This window comes from Condylura cristata, unplaced genomic scaffold (genome assembly GCF_000260355.1).
Source record: "Condylura cristata isolate star-nosed mole 26May11 unplaced genomic scaffold, ConCri1.0 scaffold00031, whole genome shotgun sequence".
Lineage (NCBI taxonomy): Eukaryota > Metazoa > Chordata > Mammalia > Eulipotyphla > Talpidae > Condylura > Condylura cristata.
The window spans coordinates 23,912,992-23,937,426 of record NW_004567132.1 but is presented as its reverse complement, the minus strand read 5'-3'; the positions used below and the strand labels follow the sequence as shown (position 1 = coordinate 23,937,426).

Genomic DNA, 24,435 nt, shown 5'->3' with positions numbered 1-24,435 from the left:
TATATATATATAGTAGGTTGGCCCTCCCTGGTGGCGCAGCGGGTTAAAGCACTGCACTAAGAAGCTGAAACCACTTCCGCATGAGTTCCATTCTTGCCTGCCTGGGAGGTGACCACATGGTGTGGCAGACCTCTCCTGACGCTGCTCCCCTCAGCAGTGTACTTCGTCGATCTGCCTGTTCTGCTCCCCACTCTGTCTCTGGTGAAGTCTTTCGCCACCCCTGAGTCTCCGGCCTGTACCCCAGTTCTGGATGCATAAATAAATCTTAAAAAAAAAAAAAGCCTGTTCTGAAAATTCACATTTTAGAACCCACTAAGTGTGTTGCATTGACATATTTATACTGTTTGCTGAAGTGAAGACAGTTAATTTATCTAATGAACATTTATTCTTTTCACTTACTTGGTATTCCTCTTATATCTTTTACCTCTTATGTCATTCCTAGAGTAAAGTGATATAAATCCTTAAGAAAAAGTTAATTGAACCAGTTTGTTGAATGAATGACTGAATCAATGAGAGGGGGGAGAAGAAAATGAAAACAAATAATGGAAATGGAGAAAAGACAGGAATAAGTTGTTTTGCTAATACACGATCGTTAATGACTCACTTGGCATTCAGGAGAATGGAAATTGCTTCCATAACAGTCATCACCAAATCTGGGGGCTTTGTAAAAACTCTGATTTCAGATATATCTGCTTTATCTAAGGAGTCCAGTGCTTTATTGGCAGCTTCGAGTGCAGGCAGGGCTTCGTCAAGATCTCTCTGAGCATCATCAGCTATTGCTTGGGTTTCTTCAGCTTTCACTTTTGCTGTTGCTTCATCTTCTTGCACAATGTTACGCACCTAACCATGAAAACATGACTGCTTAAGTGGCCTCAACATTTGAAATTGAGTGTTGAAAAACAGAGCCAACAGCAGTGAGTTCAAATTTTTCCCTTGGATTAGACTAATGATGAAAGATGACTAGTTACAGTATGCAGTGTGCTCTCTTTTGTCCATCTGGTGCCTTTTTCACAGAATAATAGAGTCAAAGTTATTTGAACAAACAGTTTCTATAAGTTAGAGACATTTTGTAGGGGAGGGGGAGGGAGAAGGACCAGGACAGGGATGGGAAGAGCACAAGAGACTACGGTGATGGTGCACAGGTGAGTTGGTGGTGGGGGTTTCACAGGGTGTCACACATTGTACAAAAATGAAGGGTGATGTAATGAATATATTAAACAATAAAAAAGTTCCTTATTAGAATAGTTATGTATTTGTATGTGCTACTTTTTTCTTTCACAATTCTCAGTCCCACTCAAGGATTCATTTATTTTCAAGGAGAGAATGATATTTATTGCAGGGCATTTGACAACATCAAAGCATTGCTATAATTTACCTATAATGATTGATATACAAACTAAAACATACGTCATTGTACATAAGTGATTAGTTGGTGACCAAAGCCATCTCACCCACATTGTCAGGTAATGCAGCATACCTGATCAGCATTTTCTTGATCCACTGCCAATTTGTCCATCAGGGCTTCAACATCTTGTGATTTTTCTAAAAGCACAGGTTCTAAAGCTGAAAGATCTAATTTCATTTTATCTACTAGTTCATTTGTTTCTAACAGTTTGGTGAGACCATTTTTCACCCGGTCACGTGCCTAGATGACAATGAAAATACCGGTTATTGTGAGTATTATAAACCAAAAGACTATTATCTTTTCCTTATGAATTTGATGTTCTCATCTACAGAATTAAGCAAATTAGTTGATAGCACTTAAAATTGTGAATTACAGGGGCCCTCCCTGGTGGCACAGTGGGTTAAAGCACAGTACTAAGAAGCTAAAGCCACTTCAGCATGAATTCCATCCCTGCCCTGGAGATGACCCACATGGCATAGCAGACCTTTCCTGACCCACCTGCTGCTCCCCTCAGCAGTGTACTTCATCAGTCGACCTGTTCGACTCCCCACTCTGTCTCTGGTGAATCCTCTCACTACCCCTGTGCCTCTGGCCTCTACCCCAGCTCTATATGCATAAATAAATAAATCTTTTAAAAAATTGTGAATTATAGAAATTTTCAGATAACAGAACTCTAGAAAATGGCCATGTCATTCACCATGGTGGGTTCTGAGTCACTGGACTGTGGACTCACTAAGGACTCATGGTGTATTATTTTTATTCCCAGGTTCATCATCATTAATGCTGAGTGAGTGAAGGATAGATTCATTTAGGAATTCCTGGAGCCCACAACAATGGGAGCTTGTTTCTTCAAGAGGGATAAGCAGGACTGGGTATCTCTTGGGAGGCAAAGCCCTGGATACTTTGCTCTGCTTTTTAGGTCCAAACCCTACTTCTCAGTGGTAGGAAACTTGCCTAGAATCAAAGGGGAAGTAGGAAACTTGCCTAGAATCAAAGGGGAAGGTCTGGGAGAGGAGATACCTGATTTTAAAGATGAAGTAGAAAACTTGATTCAAATTGGAAGATTTCAATATTATTTGTTCAAGTTATTTTATAGGGCATGCATTTACCAGGCAAAAATCTTCTGAAAAATATTTAAAATATCTAAATGGAAAATGCTTCCATTTTCATTGTTTTAAAAATGTAGGAAAATTTAGGCCATATTTAGGCCTGATAATGATAACAATTATGTTGATGATGGTGGTAGTAGTGATGGCTGCATCCTTAGAACCGCATATGATTCGGATCATATTTCAATCATTTCTCAATCAGTAGTTTACTTAAATCCCACAAAAATCCAAGCTGTTAATATAGATTTTTTTTAAGATTTATTTTTATTTATGCATGTATGCAGAACCGGGGTACAGGCCAGAGGTGCAGGGGTGGTGAGAGCCTTCATCAGAGACAGAGTAGGGAGTAGAATAGGCTGACTGATGAAGTACACTGCTGAGGGGAGCAGCGGGTATGTCAGGAGAGGTCTGCTGCACCATGTGGTTCACCTCTGGGACAGGCAGGGATCGAACTCATGCTGAAGTGGCTTTAGCTTCTTAGTGCTGTGTTTTAACCCAATGTGCCACCAGGGAGGGCCCAGATACAGACACAGATATTTTTAAGCTTTATTTTCTACTAAGGTTTGACAATATTACAAAATGTGCTCAAGGTTGTGCTGGAAAGAAAAAATTGTACATAGCGTGTCTGACACAGAAGTCCTTCTTCTTTATGGGAATGATGGACACTTGGTAGACTATGAAAACCCTATCTTGATTGTTTACCAAAAAGTATTCCTTCTGCAGAGAGACTGTTTAGCTTTGACACCATTGGAATGTCCACATCATCCTAATAGTCAATGACACTTATATAATTGACAGAAGACAATTCAAGGAAGGGGAGCTGAGAGTATGTGGCAGTATAGTTTTTCCCCTGTTGTAGGCTGTCAAGAGACTATGTCAGGATGGAGAATGCTCCCTCCACTAGGTAAGATGATGCACAGATCTGCCACTCGTTCTGACGAAAGTTTTGAGTTCAAGCAAAAAATTTAAAAATTGTTAATATTACACTTACTGAAACCAACTGCTTCTTCTTTTCACTCAGCATGTATAGGTAGAGATTGATGAGTTCCAAGTAGGAGGTGGGTGTCGTGTAGTAACGTCTCCGGAGCTCTGTGTAGTAGCGTTCTGCCATGGTGGAAACACTTAAGTGCACGTTCACACACATCTGGGAAAGCTTTTCCTTCAGCTCTTCATTTTCAATGTCAACATTTGAGAAAAATGTCTTTGATACAGAAAGAAGTGCTTCTTTGGGCCACTGTAAGTGAAGACATAATTTGGAACTTCTGTTATCACTTCCATAACATACAATTGAACAATTAAGAAAGAATGTGCTTCTCTGAAACATCCTTGCTTTGATTTCTGAATAAAATAAATATTTGATTGAATGAATAAATGATAGGGTGTCTCTAAAAGAATTCAATGAATAAAGTCACATATGTTTCAAGAAACTTATGTCCTCAACTGTTTATTATGCAGGTTGGACTTCAGCTTCATTATTGTAATCACTGTCTTCTTCACTTCACCTTTTTGCTCTTCCCTTATTTCTCTTATTATCTGAGCTCACCTGAACCTTAGTCAAATGCAACTCTTACACCTGCCACTGTGCTGCTGAGCATAGCTGGAGAAAAACATGCAACCCTGCAGACTGGTCTCACTTTAAATCTATGAGCAGTAGGTTCAGTAGGTCCTTAGTGCGGTCCAAAATGCTTCTCTATTTCCTAACACTTTCCTTCTGTACTCTTCTAGTGAGCATTTCAAACTCTACACTATTTCCTCATACAGCTCAAACTTCCCCTGGCCTCTTCATTCTCAGCTGCTGATCTTGCTTCCCACATCCCTAAAAAATAAAAGCAAGGAGGGCCCTCCCCGGTGGCGCAGCGGGTTAAAGCACTGCACTGAGAAGCTTAAGCCACTTCCACAATGAGTTCGATCCCCACCTGCCCCGGAGGAGATCCACATGGCGCGGCAGATCTCTCCTGACCCGCCCACTGCTCCCCTCAGCAGTGTACTTTGTCGATCTGCCTGTTCTGCACCCCACTCTGTCTCTGGTGAATCCTCTCACCCTCCGCATTTCTGCGCCTGTACCCCAGTTCTGTATGAATAAATAAATAAATCTTTAAAAAAAAATAAAAGCAAGGAAAAAAGAATTCAATGAACTCTCACCCCACATCTCCCTCCACTCTGCCTTTGTGTTCATATACTCTGCATCCCCTCCTGTTACTCTGGGGTCAGTTGGGCATGCTCCCTGCCCAGGTCGACCTTGTCAGTCATAATTCATCACATCCCTTCCTGCTTACTCAATGATATTGGTTCAATAACGCCCACATCTGCTGTTGCACCATCAAAACATCTCTTTTCTAGATCATTTCCATCAGCACATACATTATTTGTTCTCACTTAAAAATACTGCTCTCTTGATGTCACATAACTCTCTAGCTCAGTGTTCTTTTGAGGCAAAGCTCTGAAATAGTTGTCCATATTCATTCTTTTTGATTCCTCTCCCTGCTTCTCTCTTGAACGTTCTTCCTTATCATCCACTGAAGCTATGTCAATATTAGCAATAACTTCCACATTGCTAAATTTAATATTCTTCTCTTACAGTTTGGTTTTGACTTTGTTCAATGAATATAATTGTAATACCTTGTATATGCGTGAATTCCTAGAGGGCTTTAAAGTTAATGCATGTGTCAAACCTTTAAAGTCAAGCAAGTCCAACTTCCCACACAGATAGCCGAGGATTCACCAACCTGAACAAACCAATCAATGGTACAGCAGTTCACCAGGGATGGAAACATCCGGCATCGGGATCGAAAAGCCTCCCCAACTGGGCTCATGCAGAGAACAATGTGCAGCTTCTGACGAACTCTACTGATAAAGTATTGAAACACCTGATAAAAAGATATTTTTCAATTTAAAAGGAAAAAGAAATAATGGTTAAAGTAGGCTTGGCTAATGCACTAGAGCCTATCAACATCTACAAATGAATACTACCATGTGCGAATTGTTTTGTTCAACATCCATTCCAGCCCTTTTCTTTTTTTTTTTTTTCAGTCTGGAAAGATTAAAAACAGACTCCATTGTGATTAGGGTTGTGGATGTGATATGGGTTCTCCTCAGCAGTGTATTTAAAAGAACCTCTGAACAAAGCAGAGACTCATACCCATACAAGGTTTTGCTTTGGAGTAAAACACTGGGAGACAGGATGAAGGGACATCAGATTTGAGTTGTGGAATCTGGCAGAAGTGGCTTGGATCTGGAACTACAGTCGTCAGATATGGTTTCTTATCCAGTTGCTTCCTGACGTGGTTGGGGGGACTCATGGTTTTGGAGCTGGGCTAAAGCAGCGTGTTGACTAGTTTAATGGCTTCCTGGTTCAGCAGGATGAACTTTGACCAGTGACTTCTACATGTGCAATTTATATTGTTCAAGGGAAACATCCTGGGATTCCTTTTTTTTTGGACTTTCTAACGGCCTTCCAATAAATGCATGTCTGTTTACACTAGCTGAAACAGACCCTGCTGTCTTCCCTATAAGTCCTGAATAAATGTAGAGGAAATTTTCATAGATTATACCAGTACAAATGGCCAAAAAAATTAAATAAGTTGCAGAAAGAAGGGAAAGGATTGGGTAGAAAAAATAACTTCATATGTAATCTAGCACAGTGCTGGAAAAATAAAGTGGACAGAAGCAACTGTCTGTGTACGTGTGTGTGTGTCTGTCTATGTGTGTGTGTCTGTCTGCACATGTAGGTTATGTTTCTGTTTTAGTGGTGCCACAGGTACTGAACTCCTTAGACAGGGCACCACAGGAGAGTGACTACAATTGTTTTCAAAGGAGGATAAGAGAAGATGTTGGTTTAAGCACATCTATGATCGCCATAGGTAACAGGATATTGTTTTCTACTTTCCGTGGATTTCTTTTGAAGCTGAAACAATACTTTAAATGTAAGAAATAAAACACATAGCATTATAAAGGAAAACAATTATATTTTTAAAAAGTTCTATCTATGAACTCTTTAAGTGGATCTTAGGACCATTAAAAAAAACACAACAGCTTTTTTTCTTTCTTTTTTTTTTTAATTTAACAAAGTTATGTTATCATCCTGACATGTCCTACCTCATCTCTATTCCCCTCGGAAATTCCCGCTTCTTTTGCTCTTGGCCTGGTTGCTGCTAAGACCTGCTCCAGTTCATCCTTTTCAAATAAATTAGGCACTTCGCCTGAGTTCAGGATGTTATTTATATCTTCTAGGAATTCTTCCACTACAATCTATAGAAGAAAGCAAAATTAAAAAAAAAAGGCAAAGTGATCTCTATCACTCAATCATTTTACATTTATTGGCTGTAAATTGTAAAGCAAATAATTATTTTAAAATTTACATTTAACTAATTTTATTTTATTTTTTTTAAAGATTTTATTTATTCATACAGAATTGGGGTACAGGACAGAGATGTGGAGGGTGAGAGGACTCACCAGAGACAGAGCAGGGAGCAGAAAAGGCAGATCTACGAAGTACACTGCTGAGGGGAGCAGCGGGCGGGTCAGGAGCGGTCTGGCGCGCCATGTGGATTTCCTCCGGGGCAGGTGGGAATGGAACTCATGTGGAAGTGGCTTTAGCTTCTTAGTGCTATGCTTTAACCCGCTGCGCCACCAGGGAGGGCCCTAACTAATTTTATTTTTAAGAGAAGATAATCTTAAAAAAAAAAAATAGAACCTTAGTACTTGAATCCATATTAAGTTGTAGATTTGTTTGTCCACGGGAGGGTTGAGCGTGAGTTCTCCCTACTTTGCCACTTTGGACCTGCCCCCTTTCTCTTTCTTAGTATGCATTCATCATTGTGAAATTCTTACACCTGCTTTTTTGCTTCTCCTAAGTTTTTTGATGTTTATTACCATTTTCATTAGTCTCAACATACTTTTTTTTTTAAAATGATTTATTTATTTATGCATACAGAATGGGGGTACAGGCCAGAGGTGCAGGGGTGATGAGAGGATTCACCAGAGACAGAGTGGGGAGCAGAACAGGCAGATTGACGAAGTACACTGCTGAGGGGAGCAGAGGGCAGGTCAGGAGAGGTCTGGCATGCCATGTGGTCACCTCTGAGGAAGGGGAGGGGGAGTGAACTCACGGGGAAGTGGCTTTAGCTTCTTAGTGCTGTGCTTTAACCAGCTGTGTCACCAGGAAGGGTCCCCCCCTTTGTGTATCAGTAAGGCTAAAATCAAGGCTTTTATAGCAGCACATCATTCATTAAAAAAAGTCTATTTAGTAAATCTGCTTAGCTAGTCTATGTGTTTATTGGAGCCAGTCTATGTGTTTATTTAATTCACTTGTGTCTAAATAATTATTGGTAGGGGAAGGCTTACAATTAACATTTTATGAATTGTTCTATGGTTCTTTTGCTTGTTTCACGGGGACCTTGAATCAGGCAGACACATACCCCACTGAATTTCTTTGATAGACAATGCTACCACCTTGGGCCTGGGGTTATTATTTGGGTGCTGCAGGTAGGAACCTGCAGTGCTAAGATATAAGTGTGACTTGTTGCACCTCCTTCCACCTTGTCCATCACAATCAGATATCTGGTGGATCAAGCTTAGCAGATTACCCCATGATGCCTGTGATGTGAGATCAGAATGGGACTCCCAGGAAGTGACACACAATGTGGGGGGAGCTGAAAGTTCACCCTCCCACTGGAGGAAATGTAACTGGAGGAAATGTAAGCTCGGGGAAGAACTTGCAGTGTGGTATTGCTGCAGCCTGGGGTAGGGCAATGTGACCAGCATGTAGCTGCCATTTACCCTTATGGGGGGGTGGTGGGGGGAGAGCTTCAGCCTGCGTTCTAGGATTTTCTCAGTGGTGTCTTGTTCATGAACACTTACTAGTTATTTTGTGAAGGCAACCAAGTATATCTTGGTAATATTTCTTCATTATTTTGTTCTTTTATTATTTTCCTGATATCATATTATTCATTTGTGTTTTTTGATAGTTCTCTGAGCATCTTTGCTAGGCCAGTGCTTTAAACAGGTAAGCTATGGTACCAACATGCTGTGCATCTTTTGAAAAATTATTTTGAAATTTTTGTGGAGTAATTTTTGGATCTCCATGTTTATGGAGGCAGTTACGGGAGGTTTACTGTCTCCCATTGGTGGGGTCATATTTTCTTGATTTTTTTTTAAAGATTTATTTATTCATATAGAACTGGGGTACAGGCCAGAGATGCGGAGGGTGAGAGGATTCACCAGAGACAGAGTGGGGAGAACAGGTAGATCGACGAAGTACACTGCTGAGGGGAGCAGCGGGCGGGTCAGGAGAGGTCTGCCTTGCCATGTGGACTCCTCTGGGGCAGGCAGGAATCGAACTCATGTGGAAGTGGCTTAAGCTTCTCAGTGGAGTGCTTTAACCCGCTGCGCCACCAGGGAGGGCCCATGTTTTCTTGATTTTTTTATGACCCCTTCAAGACTTTATGGACTGACTCTGGTAAGGAAAGAGTTTTACCAATGAGTGGGGCATGCCATGACCCCAGATCTAATGGTAGCAGTCCAGGGATATTTGATGGCAGCAAGTTCATTCACTTATTCAGACTTTAGCACACATGTAGCAGGTCGGCAGTGAATGCAGAATCTATCATAGTTTCAGTCATGTCTCTAGGCCTAGCAGTCAAAGACCAGTTAGGCACTGTTGAAGAATATCTAGGGATCTTTTTTCATTTGTAAATCTATTTACATCAGATATAAACTCACTATTTGTCACACATAATAAAACTGTTTTTCCTACTGTGAAAACTGCTGAGCTATAAAAAAAAAAAAGAGGTAAAATCATGCCATTTGCAGCAACATGAATGGACTTACATGGTGTTATGCAAAGTGAAAAAAGTTGGATGGAGAAAGACAAGCCATATGATCTCACTGAGATATGGTAGATAACAACAAATGAACAAACAAGACAAAGCAAAATAATGTCTTTGAGGTTTAGACAAGCTTGACCTTGATAAGAATCAAACATGGTTGCCAGACTTAAGGGGGAAGAAGTTGGGAAAACCAGTTACAGGGGGTCATTTGCATGATGGTAGATATTGGTGGTGATTATAACACAATATATACAGATGTTGATCTCAAAGGTTGTACACTTGAAATCTATATAATGTTATTAACCATTTTTACTTCAACAAAAAAGAGCTAGAGGCCCTGGTGGTGCAAAGAGTTAAGACGCAGCACTGCAAGCTGGACCCAGCGCTGCAAACTAGCCACAGCGGCTGTAGTGCGACTTCAGTCTGCGGCTTCTCGGGAGCTGACCCACATGGCGCGGCAGACCTCTCCTGACCTGCCCGCTGCTCCCCTCAGCAGTGCACTTCGTTGATCTGCCTGCTCTCCTCCGCATTCTGTCTCTGATAAAGCCTCTCACCTCCCTGTATCTCTGGCCTGTACCCCAGATCTAAATGCATAAATAGATGAATCTTTAAAAAAAAGAACTAGATAAAAGTGCACCCCTATTTTGAGACATTTATAGACAGTGTTGTAATAAAATGAAGTTCAAAATATTTATGCATTACCCCTTTTTATTCCTTTGCTAAATTCTATTAAGGTTTTATTTTCCCTAAAGTTAAGGTAACCAAATGTAGTGAATGTAGTACATTTTCTACCATAGAACAAATTTAAGATTGGTTAAATTGGTTGTTGTAAACATAGACTTAATCCTATTTTAATTTTTAAAAGTTAATTTGACCCTAAAACACAATTGCTACTTTTCCCTTTTCTTTAGTAAAGCATGTTTCCCTAAATGATCCCACTTAAGGAATTATTTTCTTAAATTTACTCCAATAGAAATAGTTTATTACCTTCTACCCATGGTCTTTTCCTCAAAGAAGAGTTAAAAACCTATCTTGCCCCTTTAGTTGCTTAGAATTTAGACAGAAATAATATGTTGGTAAAACAAATTAAAACATACCATAGAAGTCCTTTACCAGGTTCAAAAGACATATTGTCAGAAGGAATAGTTCCCTGAGCTACCTGCAAACTATTCAAAGCACATTCCTGGTCATAACACTCGTGCTTTTCATGTTCTTACTCTTTGGCTATTTAAACATGTACCTGGGTGTCCGTGAAGAGGAAAACCATACTCTTGTCCTCTATACCAGCCAGTTTGTACAACTTCCTCAGGTCTTCATGAAAACTGTCATAATTATAGCCTCGGCTCAGTTCAATCTGCAAACATTTGTAGCCACATATGTGAGCTGCAAGTCTTGTAAGAGATTGCTTTCCTGTACCTCCTACTCCGACAAGCAAAGCATTGCCTCTTTCCTGACGAATCATGCGGGCAATCCTACAGGGAGCAGAGAGACTTATTTCAAGTGTGCAGACATGGCTCTGATTCAGAGGGCCCACACCAGGGTGGGAGACTGATGCAGTGCAGTGTCAGCCCTCAGCCAAAGGCCACAGGAAAAGCAGGCTGTCTGAGGGTCACAATTGTGAGAAAATTACTGCTGGATTTAGAGTCATCTCTCCACTATTTCCTGTAGTCTATTCGTCTTGCTTGTGCAAAGTTAGAGGAAAGTAAAATCTCTTTCTTCCTCTCACACTGTGGAGGATTTTGTCAGGAAACTTGGGTGTTTGAGTCTTCTCCATATATATGCTGTTAGTTAGGCTGTCAAATCCAGGTCTCCATTTATAAAAATGAGCAGGCAGATAAATCATGGGACCTCAGAAACAACACTGCAGTTCAGAAAGAGGTCACAGGGAGTAGCTGAAATGAATTTTCTATAAGCTATTGACAAAATTTTAATAAATTTCTGATTCATATTAACAAGAAAGATTTTAAAAGGACTAAAATCATAATACAAGAGTGAATATTCAGAAAGAGGCCCAAAAAATCCAAGTTCAGGAAAAACTGAAGATGGAAAATCTGATTACAAAGTTGAAAACCTCAGAGAAAAATGAGCCTTATGTCTCATGATGGAAGTAAAAGACAAACTTGAGGCATTTGCTCTGAACCTATGAAAAAAAGACAATGATATCACAAATGACAATAGAAAAAGAAAAGGACAGAAAAGAGGGTAAATTTAGGAAAAACAAATGGGAACGCAGACACCAATAACAGGAACTACAGAAGGAGAGATGAAAGGAGATAGAACAGATGCAATGGAAACGAAAATAATAGGAGAAACCAAAAGAGCTGAGCCCACAGAGCTGAGGTAGTCACTGAGGGTCAGGAAAGAAAGTCAAAGAAGAGGCACAAAACACTAAGTATTTTCCAGGAGAGGTACAAATATAAAATAAAATGTATGTGTCTGCATGTAACATATATAAAACAAAAGTCTACATTTTAGACACAAATGAAAGATATGGGAGCATCCAAAAGGCAGAGAGATTATTTCCAAAGGAACAAAGAATTTTTGGCTGGCCTCAGACCCTATTTTACAAGATGACAATCTATAAGACAATGGTTCGAGGGGGGAGACAATCATGTTATTGCTCAGAGAGTAAAACCTCTATAAATTCTTTCCCCAGAAGATTCCTTGAAGATATATAGAAAAGTATGACTAAAAATTGTATTTTAAGCAATTCCTCAAAATTCATAATTCAAAGTATCAATAGTTTTTTCTAAATTTTCTGTAATGAATGGGTAGAATGTAATTAGAAATCAAATCAGTATTTTTTAGAGAAAACAAAGTAGATGTGTTACTGTGTTGCAATAAATGTAAAGATGCCTTCCTTATACAACACTTTTGTCATTACAAAGAGCTTGCTAATAGGACTTTTTATAAATGAAGCTATATTTATAGAAAAAAGGAGACAAACACATCCATTAAATATCTTTGAAATTCAGCATTGTTACCAATCATCTCCAGTGAAGTAATCAACTTCTACGGACCTTAGAAGCTGTGAACTAAAGAACTTTGATTAAAGAATTCCCATACACAGCACCTTTGGGGGCAGGGGATAGGAACTGTGTAGTGTGAGCAGAGAACAGGTTGTTCACAAAGACTTAATGGAAAAATTCTCTCCAGAACAAGCATATATCCCAAGGTCCTTATTCAGGATCTTGTGAAATACTTGTCTGTAGTAGGCAAATAATTGGTGTTTACATTTTCACAGAGATCTGTTCTATCCTCCCTGCAATGTAGTGACAACTTTTGGCATGGAAGAGTTAGAAGTTCTTAGTACAAATTGCCCTTTAAAAAAACAGAAGCTCTGAAGTAAAAAGAAAATATACCACTTTTATCCACTTTTCTTGTGTAGTATATACATGTAAATAAAGTCCCCAACAAACAAAAATGGAGAAGTTGCTAAATTACTGAATATTTAGTGATCACTCCATAACTCATGTTCATAACGAAGCTCTTTCATTTGCTAAACAGCAGGTGTTTGAAAGCTCTCACATAAAACAAGCAGAGATTTGTCTCTTCTAATTCCTAACAACTGTTCCTCTTCAGAAAAAAAGAGAATATGTCTACATTGTTATTCACCTGACAGTCCTTTGTGTATCTGAAAATCAAATCTCTTCCATTCTATAAGTGAGTTTTCATTTCCCCTTGTAATACTTTAAACAAACTATGAGTAGCTTGGGAGTTCTCGCACAAAAGTAAGAAAGATTATAAATACAATTAAGCTGACTTTGTCTGTCAGATGGTCTCTTCTCCAGGAAGTGTCTCACACTGGACTACTACCTTTTTTTTTTTTTCTTCTTTATAGGTTTAGGGTCTGTCTGAGCTATGGGAATATGAGTTGTCAAGAGTTAGCATGTGGGTTCATTGGCAGGGGGACAGATGGGAAGCAAATGGTATCTCAGCAACCTATTGTCTAACATTTTAGCTGTGATAAACACAAACACTTGGAGTTAATTAATAATGAAGCTATAGGGAAAGTGAGACTGGATTTGCTTCTGGTATGTAGGAAAAAAAATCCTTTTCTACTCTTTCCTGTCTTGACCAGTTCAAATTCTCAATATGCTTGACAAGGAAAATCAACAAAAGCATTAAAATCTTGCTATGGTAACGGGCCACGGGAATGCTCTCATGTGCATTTGCACTGCTTATTCCACAGAATATTGCAATTAGGTACACCAGGAATGCACTAGGAGTTTATATAGTGAAGTATACAGCTGCTTGGATGAGAATTCTTACCTAGATTTGGGTTAATTCCTGTTCAGTTCCTGACTTTTCAGATAGTTTATCTAATCTCCCTTTGTCTGTTATGCCTTTGACATAGTTATTATTTTTTAAAAAGATTTATTATTTATGCATCTCTGGGGTACAGGCCAGAGATACAGGGGAGGTGAGAGGATTTACTAGAGACAGAGTGGGGAGCAAGGTAGGTAGACTGACAAAGTACACTGCTGAGGGGAGTAGAGGGTGGGTCAGGAGAGGTTTGCCACACAATGTGGGTCAGCTCCCTGGCCAGGATCAAACTCGAGCTGCAGAGGCTGGGGATAGCTTCATAATGTGGTGCTTTAACCTGTTGCACCATTAGGGCGGGCCCGACATAGTTATTTTTAAAGTCCACTGTAGCCTGAATAGTCCTACAGGGCAAAACCCTCATTTAGAATCCATCAGAATGGTCCTTGGGCAGAGACGTTAGGAGTGGGGATGCAGGGGGAGAAATAAACTGTATAAGGGGGAGAGGTGGAGAAGTGTAGTATTAGCTCAAAGCAGGCTACTAAGAAGTGACCTGACCCCGTCAGAGAATACCATATCAAATCTGGGTATGACATTTTAAGTGGGGCACAGAAAACTAGTAAGTGCTCTAGAAAAACCAAAAAACTAGAAAGTGGAAATAATCTCTATTAGGTAGTAGCAAAAGTGTTAGGATCACTATTCCTGGGGAAGATAAGGCCAAGAGGATCCTGGGAACAGTTTTCAAAAATATGGAGGGTTGTTAAGAGTGAATCTGTTTTGGGTGGAAGCACCTGCAGCAGAGTTAGAGTCAAAGCAGGTGATACTGGGCCTGCCACTCACTAGTCAGAGGACATGGTACAATTCACCTACTTCTCTGTTCCAGAGAGAGGCTATGATATTTTTGGCTCACTTGTTCTTTCATCCTATCAGAAGAGTCTGGATCCTTTCTGTGAACCTGGATGGACCTATGTGCCTCATTTGACTAACAGAGTACGGTAGAGTGATGTTTTGTGACTTCCAAGGCTAACGGGTAGAAGGCCACTTGGCTTCTACATGACCTTTGGACTCCTTTGCAACCATGCTAAGAAGCCTGAACAGTCTGATATTGCCATGTGGGAGACAGATGTGGAATCCACCTGGGCAGAAGTGCATCAGGTATCCAAGGGGCAGTCTTGACTACAGCTACATGAGAGACCCCAAGAAATAACCACTGGGAACCACAGAGATTGTAGTAGATGAAGTTATTGAATGTTATGGTGACTTATTCTCAAGGGCCATTTTGACATTTAAAATTGTTGGTGAAGTGGTGGTGGGAAGTCCAAGGGGAATACAATTGAGATGAAAAAATGTACAAAATGAAGAACAATATAAAAATACATATATATAAAGTAAAAAAAAGAAAAAATTAAAAAGGAAAAACAATAAAATTGTCCTTCAGGACTCAGCTGCTGCAAAAGGACTGCAGATATTCAGGCTGGATGTCTATATGTCGGGGGTGCACCTCAAAGGGATACTTAGAATGAAAAAGAGTCAGACCTATAAATAGGTGGAATCTACATTCCCTGGATTTAACTTGTGTTATAATCTTGAATCCTCTCTCCCTTAGACATCCATGGAATCAGCTTTGTTACACTGTGCATGTATCTCTTAAGCCATCTTACACCCTTTTTTTTTTGTAACAAAAAGGGACATTTAAACTAAGCAAAACTATTAATATTTAGTGAACATATTGACCCCTGGAAACACAGAATGTTTATGCCATATGTGTGTATAAGGTATCAAAAATAACTTTTATATTAATATTTGCTGATAAGTCATTGTATCTCTATACAATCTAGTCCCTACCTTTTAATACAAAAGAAATCAGATCAAAGCATTATTGGGGGCACCTTTTAGCACTGTACCTTGACACATGCTCTATAGCATCCTGGAAGAACACCAACTTTACTTCTTTAGGATTTGTAAGATTATAGTCATCAAGGTAATCTTGTAGAACATTTGCAATTTTGCCCATATCAGTCAAGTCTTCATAAGTCTGATCACTCTTATCTGATCCAAACTATAAAGTGATTTATGGGAGAAGAACTAGGTTGAATAAATTTTGATATATAAATAAATAACATGTATATATACATATAAAGCACATATAATGTTAGGAAGGAAACATTTCATCTCTGTTATTTAATCATTTGTTTTTATATATGTTAGCAAGGATTTGTGATCATGGCATCTCCTCTGCCAGGTAAGTATTTTAGCTAGCAAGGATTTGTATACCAAGGAAATGGTACTAAAGAAACTCAGAATAACTGAAAATCCATTTCATTTAATTTCTGCTGATTGGTATAAAGCAAAAGTAATGATCTTAGCAATAAAATACATATAGGAGCTCAAAAATAGGTATTTAATTTTTCTCATTATCTCTTACTTTGGTTACAAATTTTTATTCTTCGGCTGTTGACATCAGAAGAACCAAATGGTTGAAATGATGCAAAGTAGACTATTATGGTTATAGAGAGTCAGGCCAGAATGATGTGTAGCTTTCATATAGCAGTCATCTAATCTGACTAAATGAATTATTGAGAATGAAATGGTATATGATATAGGGAACTAGGATTCTATTTACACTGACTGATGGTGTTTTTTTCTTTGTTGGCACAACTACCCTGAGCACATTTAATTTGGAATCTTTCAAGACTGAATACACACAAGCAGAGCATGCAGAGTCTAGCTATGCTCTTTTCTTTGTTTTAGTCTCTCATTTGATAACAATATTACTAGAAACACAGGAAATATAACTAACACCTGAAAACAAATGTTGAACTTATTTTAATATGTAAATACTTCATACAAGTAAAGTTCTTTATACATACCTACACACACATATGTACCTATATATGTACACAGTTTTTTGTTGTTGTTAGATGTTACCAGAATGATGAGGTATACAGCATACACACAAGACGAGCTCACTCACTTGTTTAAACAGCATTGATTGCTCTGTGCAGGGAGTGAGGAATTAGAGTGTACAAAAGAGACATGCCCCCTGTCCTCCAGGAGACACTGGGAATGTACGTAAACAAGAGCCAACTGAAAACAATGTGTATCTGCCAACATATGTAGGGTTGTTCCATGGAAGACTTATTCTAGGTAGGTCTAGAGAGTAAAATTAGGGCTCCCGTGTAGACGCTGAAGAGCTTACTATAAGGAAAACTTCGCTACTAATTAGAGCTATCCTGAACTGAGCAGCACTGTGAACTAACAAAGGCTGGACAGCTACAAAGAATAAAATAAGAGGGACTCTAATCCTGAAATAGGAGATTAAACTTCTCTATTTCCTTCCAAATGGAATACCTGATAGTTCTTTGATGAAAGATATTATCAAAATGAATGTAGCACTAAGATTCGGAGTCACTTTTTCACTAAAGGGCCAGATATTAAGTATTTCAGGGTGTGCAGGTCAGAGTGTCTCTAGTGCTACTTCTTCACTCTGCCTTGTAATGCAAAGTAATGTTGTAAATAGTACAGAACTCAAGTGGTCATTACTGTGTTCCTAGAGAACTTTAATTTATGAAGCCAGCAGTGGAAAGATTTGGCCTGTAGGCCATAGTTTGCCAAGCCCTTGTTAGATCTTTAATTTTCATACATGCACAATTCTTATAGAATAAACAAGAACAAAAAATACTAAAATTAGTAGGCAACTATAAATCAGAGACATTCTGCAAGGGTTGTGGAGGCAGAGAGGGCAAAACAGGAGAGGGAAGAGCATAAAGACTAAGGTCATGGTGCACGGGTGAATTGGAGGTGGGAACTACACCTGAGAGGAAGAATATAGTTGACAGAAAAGAGCAATGATGTTTTACACACACACACACGCACACACACACTAAAAGAATAGCAATAAAAATGAGAAAATAGTAAAGGCAAATTTACTATTAATCAGGTCAATAAAATATTTTTACCTTAATGAAATCTCCAAATATGATGGGCTTAGTCAAAAAATATTCCATCCCAATTGCAATTCCAAAATGTTTGTCTATTCAAAAACAAAATGAAAATTTAATAAAATGATAAGCATGGATGCAGTATATTAATAAGGTAAACAGAATAATATCATCGTGACTTTACTTACAAGTTCTAATTAGTATAAATGAAAACTGAGAGAAAGTCATGTTAACACTATCCACTTTACTTTGTTTGATAAGCTCCTAGATTTAAGAATGTTGATATTAAGAACCTTATTAAACAGATAATGAATATATATTTAATACAAAAGGAGTACTTTGGAAATGACACTGCTTCTTATCAAGACAAAATGCTGTTTTCCTTGCTTCCCCTCCTCTATTTAAAATTCTATACTGAGCTAAAAATATTCACCTTGCCTGAATTTCAACAGAACAACTTTTTAAGAAGTTTAAAGCAATGCACATTTAGTGTCTCCCGGCAATAAATGTTGTTCCAGGGATGAGGAACTCACATACAATCTGGTTGAAACTCACACACAATCTGAGCTAAGAACCTGAGAGGTTCACCAGACTGCAGTGAAAGCTCCTGTCGGGTCCTCTTTCAAACTCTTGTGATTGTTGGTAAAATTCAAGATTTTAAGGGACTGAGGTTCTTTGTTGGCAATTAGCCAGGGTAACTCTCAACTCCTAAAGACCTCCCATCGAGCTTGACACATGGTCTTCTTACATCTATTTTTACATATTTGAGTCATTGAAGAAAAAACTTTTATTCATGAAAGACAAATTCATTTTGCTTTATCCTATATATGCTCATTTAAAATTTTTCTTTATAAAAAACCAAATTGTTTTTTCACTAATATCATAGAATATTTAAGAAAGATTGGTATTTACTGGCCATTTCTGTCAAAATAGTGTAGAAGTATTGCTTATCTTCATTATTAATCAAACGATCGTGGAAGACTCTTTGACATTCGTGGCAAAAGAGTCTGAACATCTGCATTTCTTCTCTTATTGTTCCTGGATTGCACTGGAGGATACCTGGTTTTTTTTTTTAAGTAAAGGGAAAAAAGGGAAATGCATGATAGTGTAATATCTAGTCTTACTTTTGTTAACCAGAAAATCTTTAAGCCCACTTTAATCTCCACACTACTAGAAATGAGGCGCTTTCCCAGAGAACATACACACATGTGGGATCCCAGGCTTTGAAAGTAAAACAGACACTTTATATGATAAAGCTATTTCTTGTTTTGTTATGTTTCTTTTTTTTTTTTTAAGATTTATTTATTTATTCATACAGAACTGGGGTATAGCGGCCAGAGGTGCAGGGGCGGTGAGAGGATTCACTGGAGACAGAGTGGGGAGCAGAACAGGCAGATTGACAAAGTACACTGCTGAGGGGAGCAGTGGGCGGGTCAGGAGAGGTCTGCGGTGCCATGTGGGTCACCTCTGGGGTGGGGATCGAACTTATGCTGAAGTGGCTTTCGCTTCTTAGTGCTGTGCTTTAACCCACTGTGCCACCAGGAAGGGCCCTGTTATGTTTCATTAGGAGGATATGTGTAGTGGCCAGACTTCACACTATATATAAGCAGTGTTTATTTCATCTCATCTTACCTTACCTCACACCTCACCTCACCCCACCCCATCCCACTCACCTCACCTCACCTCACCTCACCTCACCTCACCTCACCTCATCTCACCCCACCTCATTTCATCAAAATAGGACTAGGGAAGCAATGGGCAAGAATGATAAATAAATGCTTACATTATCCAATGTCTGAACTCCAGGAAGTAAGTTCAAGGATCAATTGAGAGCCTACTCTAAAGAACAAAGTCCTATTCTAATTGATGGTCACAGGATCCAAATCATGCAGAGTCTCAGTCCTACCGCAGGTGATTGGGAAGCAGCCTCAGAAGGGTCTGAATGGGGGACAGTATTGTGTTTTATGAGGGAAGAGTTGAGTTAAAGGTAGTGTAACTGGATAACTTGGAAGTAGGAGACCAAAGAGAGAAAGGCTCTCTGTTAGAAATCCTGGTAAGGATAATGCTCATTTGGGCTATACTGGTAGTATGGATGGAGTGGTGGGATACAGTTAGATTTGGGATCTCTTTTTAAGGTTATGCCATTACGGTTGTTGATGAATTGTATGGGAATCATCAAAGAATGAGAACAATCAAGTACAACCCCAAGGTTTGGGGCCAGAGCAACCATGGGCCCACATGGCTGGGGAGGAGGGATAAAGTAAGAATTCAGTTTCAGACACCAAAAATTAAAGTCCTATTGGTTAAGAAAGGAATTGGTTATACAAATCAGATGCTTAGGTCAGAGTGTGAAGTTGGTGGTAGACAAAGCAGCATCTCTGAATGGATGACATTTAATACCGTTTAACCAACTGAGATTACCTGGGGAGTAAGTAAAGAATAAAAGGAAGACAGAAGACAGAGTCCTGGGGGACCCTAACATTTGGAGGTAAAGAGGAGGAACATCCATCAAAAGAGACTGAGCAGTAGTCAGTAAGGGAGAAGAGAGCCCAGGGCAGCATGTAGCCTGGAGCACCAGAGAGGGAAGGTCCTCTAAAGAAAGTGAGGGGCAAGTAAGTAAAACACTGCTGAGAGGTTAAGCTACAGTCTCAGAACTGACCAGTGGGTTTAGCAAGATGGGGAGTCAAAGAACAGTTTAGTGCAGTGTCAGTAAGGGGTGTTTCTAAAAACAATAGGAAAAGTGTGTGCACTTAAGCTATATTTTTGTGTTACTGGGAATAATCCAATATAAAAGGCAGCAATGATGATGCAAAAGAGAAGTATGAATTACAGGAGCAGGAGAGGATGGGGTTCAGTGCTGGAGGGGTTATCAGCATGCTTTAGGGGCAGAGCCAGCTCAGTAGGCGGGAAGGCAGTTACAGGATGTCTGGGAGATCTGGAAGGTGAGACAGTTCTGGCTCAATTATTTCTTTTTCTTTAGTGAAATAACAAGACAGGGTCATCTGGTTGGAGCTAGAAATAGGAGGGGATCTTGGCGGTCTGAGGGAAGCTCTGAGGTAGTGAGTCTGGGGTGGGGGTCAAGGGTGAGTTGAACAGGGACAAGTAGTGGGATTTCCAGGCAAGTCATAGACACCTGTGTATCTTGATGAAGAAGTCTGAGAGTGAATGGAAATGAAGTGAGGGTGCAGGTCAGAGAATGAGGGTTCCACATACTACCTTGCACACATTTGGACAAGTCCCTCAAATTAAAGACATAATGGGACTTGGCAGGTGTTGGCAGAAGATCGATACTCATTCTGTTGTAAATCTCAACTGCAGCTTCTACAATGTTTGACACAGTATTCTTTATGGCTGGTGGGAAGTCACTCAGGAAGCCATTTAAGATGGCCTAGAACCAGAAACATCATAGGAGAAAGTTAGGGTTTATTTTTACACCAAACTTATCAAATACTCCAGATCTGATGATACCTTTATTAGATGGCTCCTAATAACAACCAGAAAGCTGAATTCTAAATCAAGAATTCCCAAGCACTAAAATTCTTTCACTAATTTCAGAATATATTCTCAAGAATGGGTTACCCCTGTCTTCTGTGATTGGGGACCTGAGCAGTATTCATATCTGACCAGCGAATGTACCATAAACTGACTCTGAGGTAATTTTGAACCCTGCTTGAGGGTCTTTCTAGAGGGCCTGACTCATTTTGAAACGAACTGAAATGCTCCCTGATTTTTTGTTATTTTAATCTCCATATGTATGTAAAATGTGACGTACTTACAACTATGAACTCCCCACCCCTCAGCTTTCCCACCTCAGCATACGGTCCCACTTGCTACTCAGACCAGAAAAGTAGGAGTCTTGTTGGACAGGTTCCATTTTCTGCCCCACACAATTAATCTTTTTATTTTATTAATTCATATGTCTATTTACATTATTGTTTGTTTTAAAACAATGGTTACCCCCCAATTTGCCCATGTGTCATACCACAGTCCCCCATTTTCCTCCCTCCCTCCATCAGATCCCTCTGCCTCCCCCTCCCCTGTAGGATATCTCTGGTTTATAACTGTCAATTTGTTTTTGTTTTGTTGTGTTGTGTTTTGTATTGCGATAAGTAGAGAATGGATCATGCTCAGTGAAATAAGTCAGAAAGAAAAAGAAAAAGAAAAATATCCAATGGTTTCACTTTGTGGAGAAATAGAACTAAATAAAACATAGGGGAAACATTGTATTGTTATTACAATACAAAACACAATTGATCTTGAATACATTCTTGAATGTATTTGCTTTCTATTTTCCCTGATGTCACTCTATTCCAGTCCCTATTCCTTTTTTTTTTTTTTTAATTAGAGCTTTACCAATCCCTCCATCACTCACTGGTCCATAGGTGACTACTGGTAAAATCAGTTTCTCCAACCAGCCACTTGTCTTATTCTGGCTACATGCCTATTTTATTATTTCCTCAGTGACTATGCTTGTTCAAGAACCTTCTGTTCCCAAGATCTGACCCTACTTGTCAACACTCATGCTCCAGGACTCAGCTCATCATCTAGCCTCTTTAAGAAGTCTTTGTTGGGTGGTGATGACAGGCTCCAGTCATGCTGCTTCATTTTCTCCCTTCATTCCATTCAAAATGTCTTACATTCATTGAACACTTCAGTTCAGCACTTACGGTAGGTATGGGTATTCTTCTCATTTAAAGGATGAAGAAGTGACCCCGTAGGGAAGTTTGTATAGGTGGTGGAATATGGGTTTTTTTTTTTTTTTAATTTAGGCACACAACAACTGGGGTATAGGCCAGAGGTGTGGAGTGTGAGAGGATTCACCAGAGACAGAGTGGGGAGCAGAACAGGCAGACTGAAATACACTGCTGAGGAGAGCAGTGGGTGAGACAGGAGAGGCCAGTTGCATTATGTGGGTCACCACCTTGACCAGGCATTGAACTCGTGTTGCAGTGACTACAGACAGCTTCATAGTGTTGCACTTTAACCTGCTGTGCCACCAGGGAAGGCCTGGGTGGTTATTTTTGTTGGAGTGGTGGTAGAAGCACAGGTGATGGGTTAGGTGTATGAATTTGAGTTCCCTAAGCAAGTGGACAGGCAGACCTGGTGGTGAGGTATGACAAGAGTACAGAATCAGGGGCTGGAACAGGATGTGATCTGCTGAGAGAATATTACGAGGCAAGGCCTGGGATATAACCTTCAGTCAAGGTGGGGTTGTGTTTTCACAGTCTTTCTGTTTCCCTAAAACTATCTGTGAGCTTACAAGCACAGATGGCAGTGATGCTAATGCCTATCAGCTACTGTCCAGATGCCTGTTTTCACCTGATTTCTGCTGAGGAAAGGGACAGATGGCTCCCTAGAAACACAACAGACTGTTTACATTGTGGGAGTTTGGGAACAAAAAAATTTTTTTTAATCTCTTGCACAAGTTTAAATCCATACTCACCTGAAAAATATGTTTCAGACTGTGCTCTGAGGGCGTGGGGAGGCACAGCATGCTGAAGTGTCGGATAAAGCGGGGGGTCACAGGGTTTCGGCCACCTCCTGGAGGTGCACACGCTGATACAATTGTTACATCCTGTGTGGTGAGAAATCCACTTGGGTCATCCAGCAAACAAAGAGACTTGCCTGATCAATGTCAAGATCCAGACCACCATTTTTCTAAGACTAATATGCCAACACTATTATGTTTTCCAACATATTATCTGACTTTAATCTTCACTATAACCCCAGGGGATCACTATTGTTACTTCCATTTTGTAGATGACAAAGCCTGGGATGATTAAGTAAGTTGCTCAAGGTCCCTCAGCTAATTCATCTATATTGTACAAATACATCTACATAAAAATTTAATCTTAACAAATAACAAGAATGTGTGTCTTAAAATACATCGAGTCAACAAATACTAGGTGGAGTCAATTCTTGTTATTTGTGGTAACTGCATTCTAGAAAGTCACCAGAAAACTGAATCAAGGAACACTTGAGCCACTGTCCTTGGGAAATCCAAGGTTAGGCTTCTGGAGCCTGTGGTCATATTTTCATCAATTGGTCAACACAGAATGTTGCAGTTGCCTCTAGTCTTGCCTTTCTACCCTCTCCTGTAACCAAGGAGATCTTCCCACAACATTTTCTCAGAGGCCCACCATCACTTAGAGGTAAATCCATGCTCCACATCCTGGCACCATGACCTCCTGGGCTGACTTCTGCATCTCTTGCCATGGTGTCTCACATTCCCTGATACTGCAGTGCAAAATTCTACCTTTTATTGCTTTGTTATGCTTTCCTGCAAAAACCTGTTCCAATATCACCTCCTCTGGAAAGACATCGCTCATCCTCAAGCCAGTACCCAGCCTTATTCCCTCCTTTCTCTTTCCACATATTATCCTGCATTATAAATGCATGTCTACCTACTCTCTGGGAGTAGAGGGGACAGTACCCTCTGGGAGGTGGGGACAGTCTCACATGTTCATCAATCTCTTGAGTCAAGCATGGCAGGAACTCAGTATAGACTGAATGAGTTGAATTACATATAAGATATAACGAAGCCATGTTATGGGCTGAACTATGTACTTCTCCTCTTCCCTTGGCCAATCCTAAATTAAAGTACTATCCCCAGTATCTCAGAATATGGCTAGTTTTGGATATAGCATCTTTAAAGAGGTGATCAAGTCAAATGAGGTCATTGGAGTGGACTTTACTCCACTCTGACTCGTTTCTTATCTGAAGATGAGATTTAGATACTGGTGGGTCCAGAGGGGAGAGCCTGGGGAGGCAAAGGGAGATAACAGTCATCTGCAAGCAGGGTTTCAGACTAAACCAATTCTGCTGACATCTGGATCTTGAACCTCTAGCCTTTAGAACTGTGAGAGAATAAATTTCTGCTCAACCACCCG

At 39.7% G+C, this 24,435-nt stretch overlaps 1 protein-coding gene across 1 annotated transcript in view; it reads right to left on the bottom strand.

The window, feature by feature from the left end:
• The window catches only part of DNAH6 (dynein, axonemal, heavy chain 6), a 154,680-nt gene that overhangs the window by 51,848 nt on the left and 78,397 nt on the right, over window positions 1-24,435 (bottom strand). The window contains exons 40-50 of the mRNA XM_004691585.1: window positions 22,989-23,120; window positions 20,762-20,933; window positions 18,458-18,604; window positions 17,564-17,637; window positions 15,509-15,663; window positions 10,582-10,813; window positions 6,610-6,762; window positions 5,241-5,381; window positions 3,506-3,748; window positions 1,478-1,645; window positions 605-840 (exon numbers count right to left, since the gene is read on the bottom strand). Of these exons, the coding sequence (XP_004691642.1) occupies window positions 605-840; window positions 1,478-1,645; window positions 3,506-3,748; window positions 5,241-5,381; window positions 6,610-6,762; window positions 10,582-10,813; window positions 15,509-15,663; window positions 17,564-17,637; window positions 18,458-18,604; window positions 20,762-20,933; window positions 22,989-23,120 (1,853 nt within the window). The remainder of the gene's footprint in view (window positions 1-604; window positions 841-1,477; window positions 1,646-3,505; window positions 3,749-5,240; window positions 5,382-6,609; window positions 6,763-10,581; window positions 10,814-15,508; window positions 15,664-17,563; window positions 17,638-18,457; window positions 18,605-20,761; window positions 20,934-22,988; window positions 23,121-24,435) is intronic.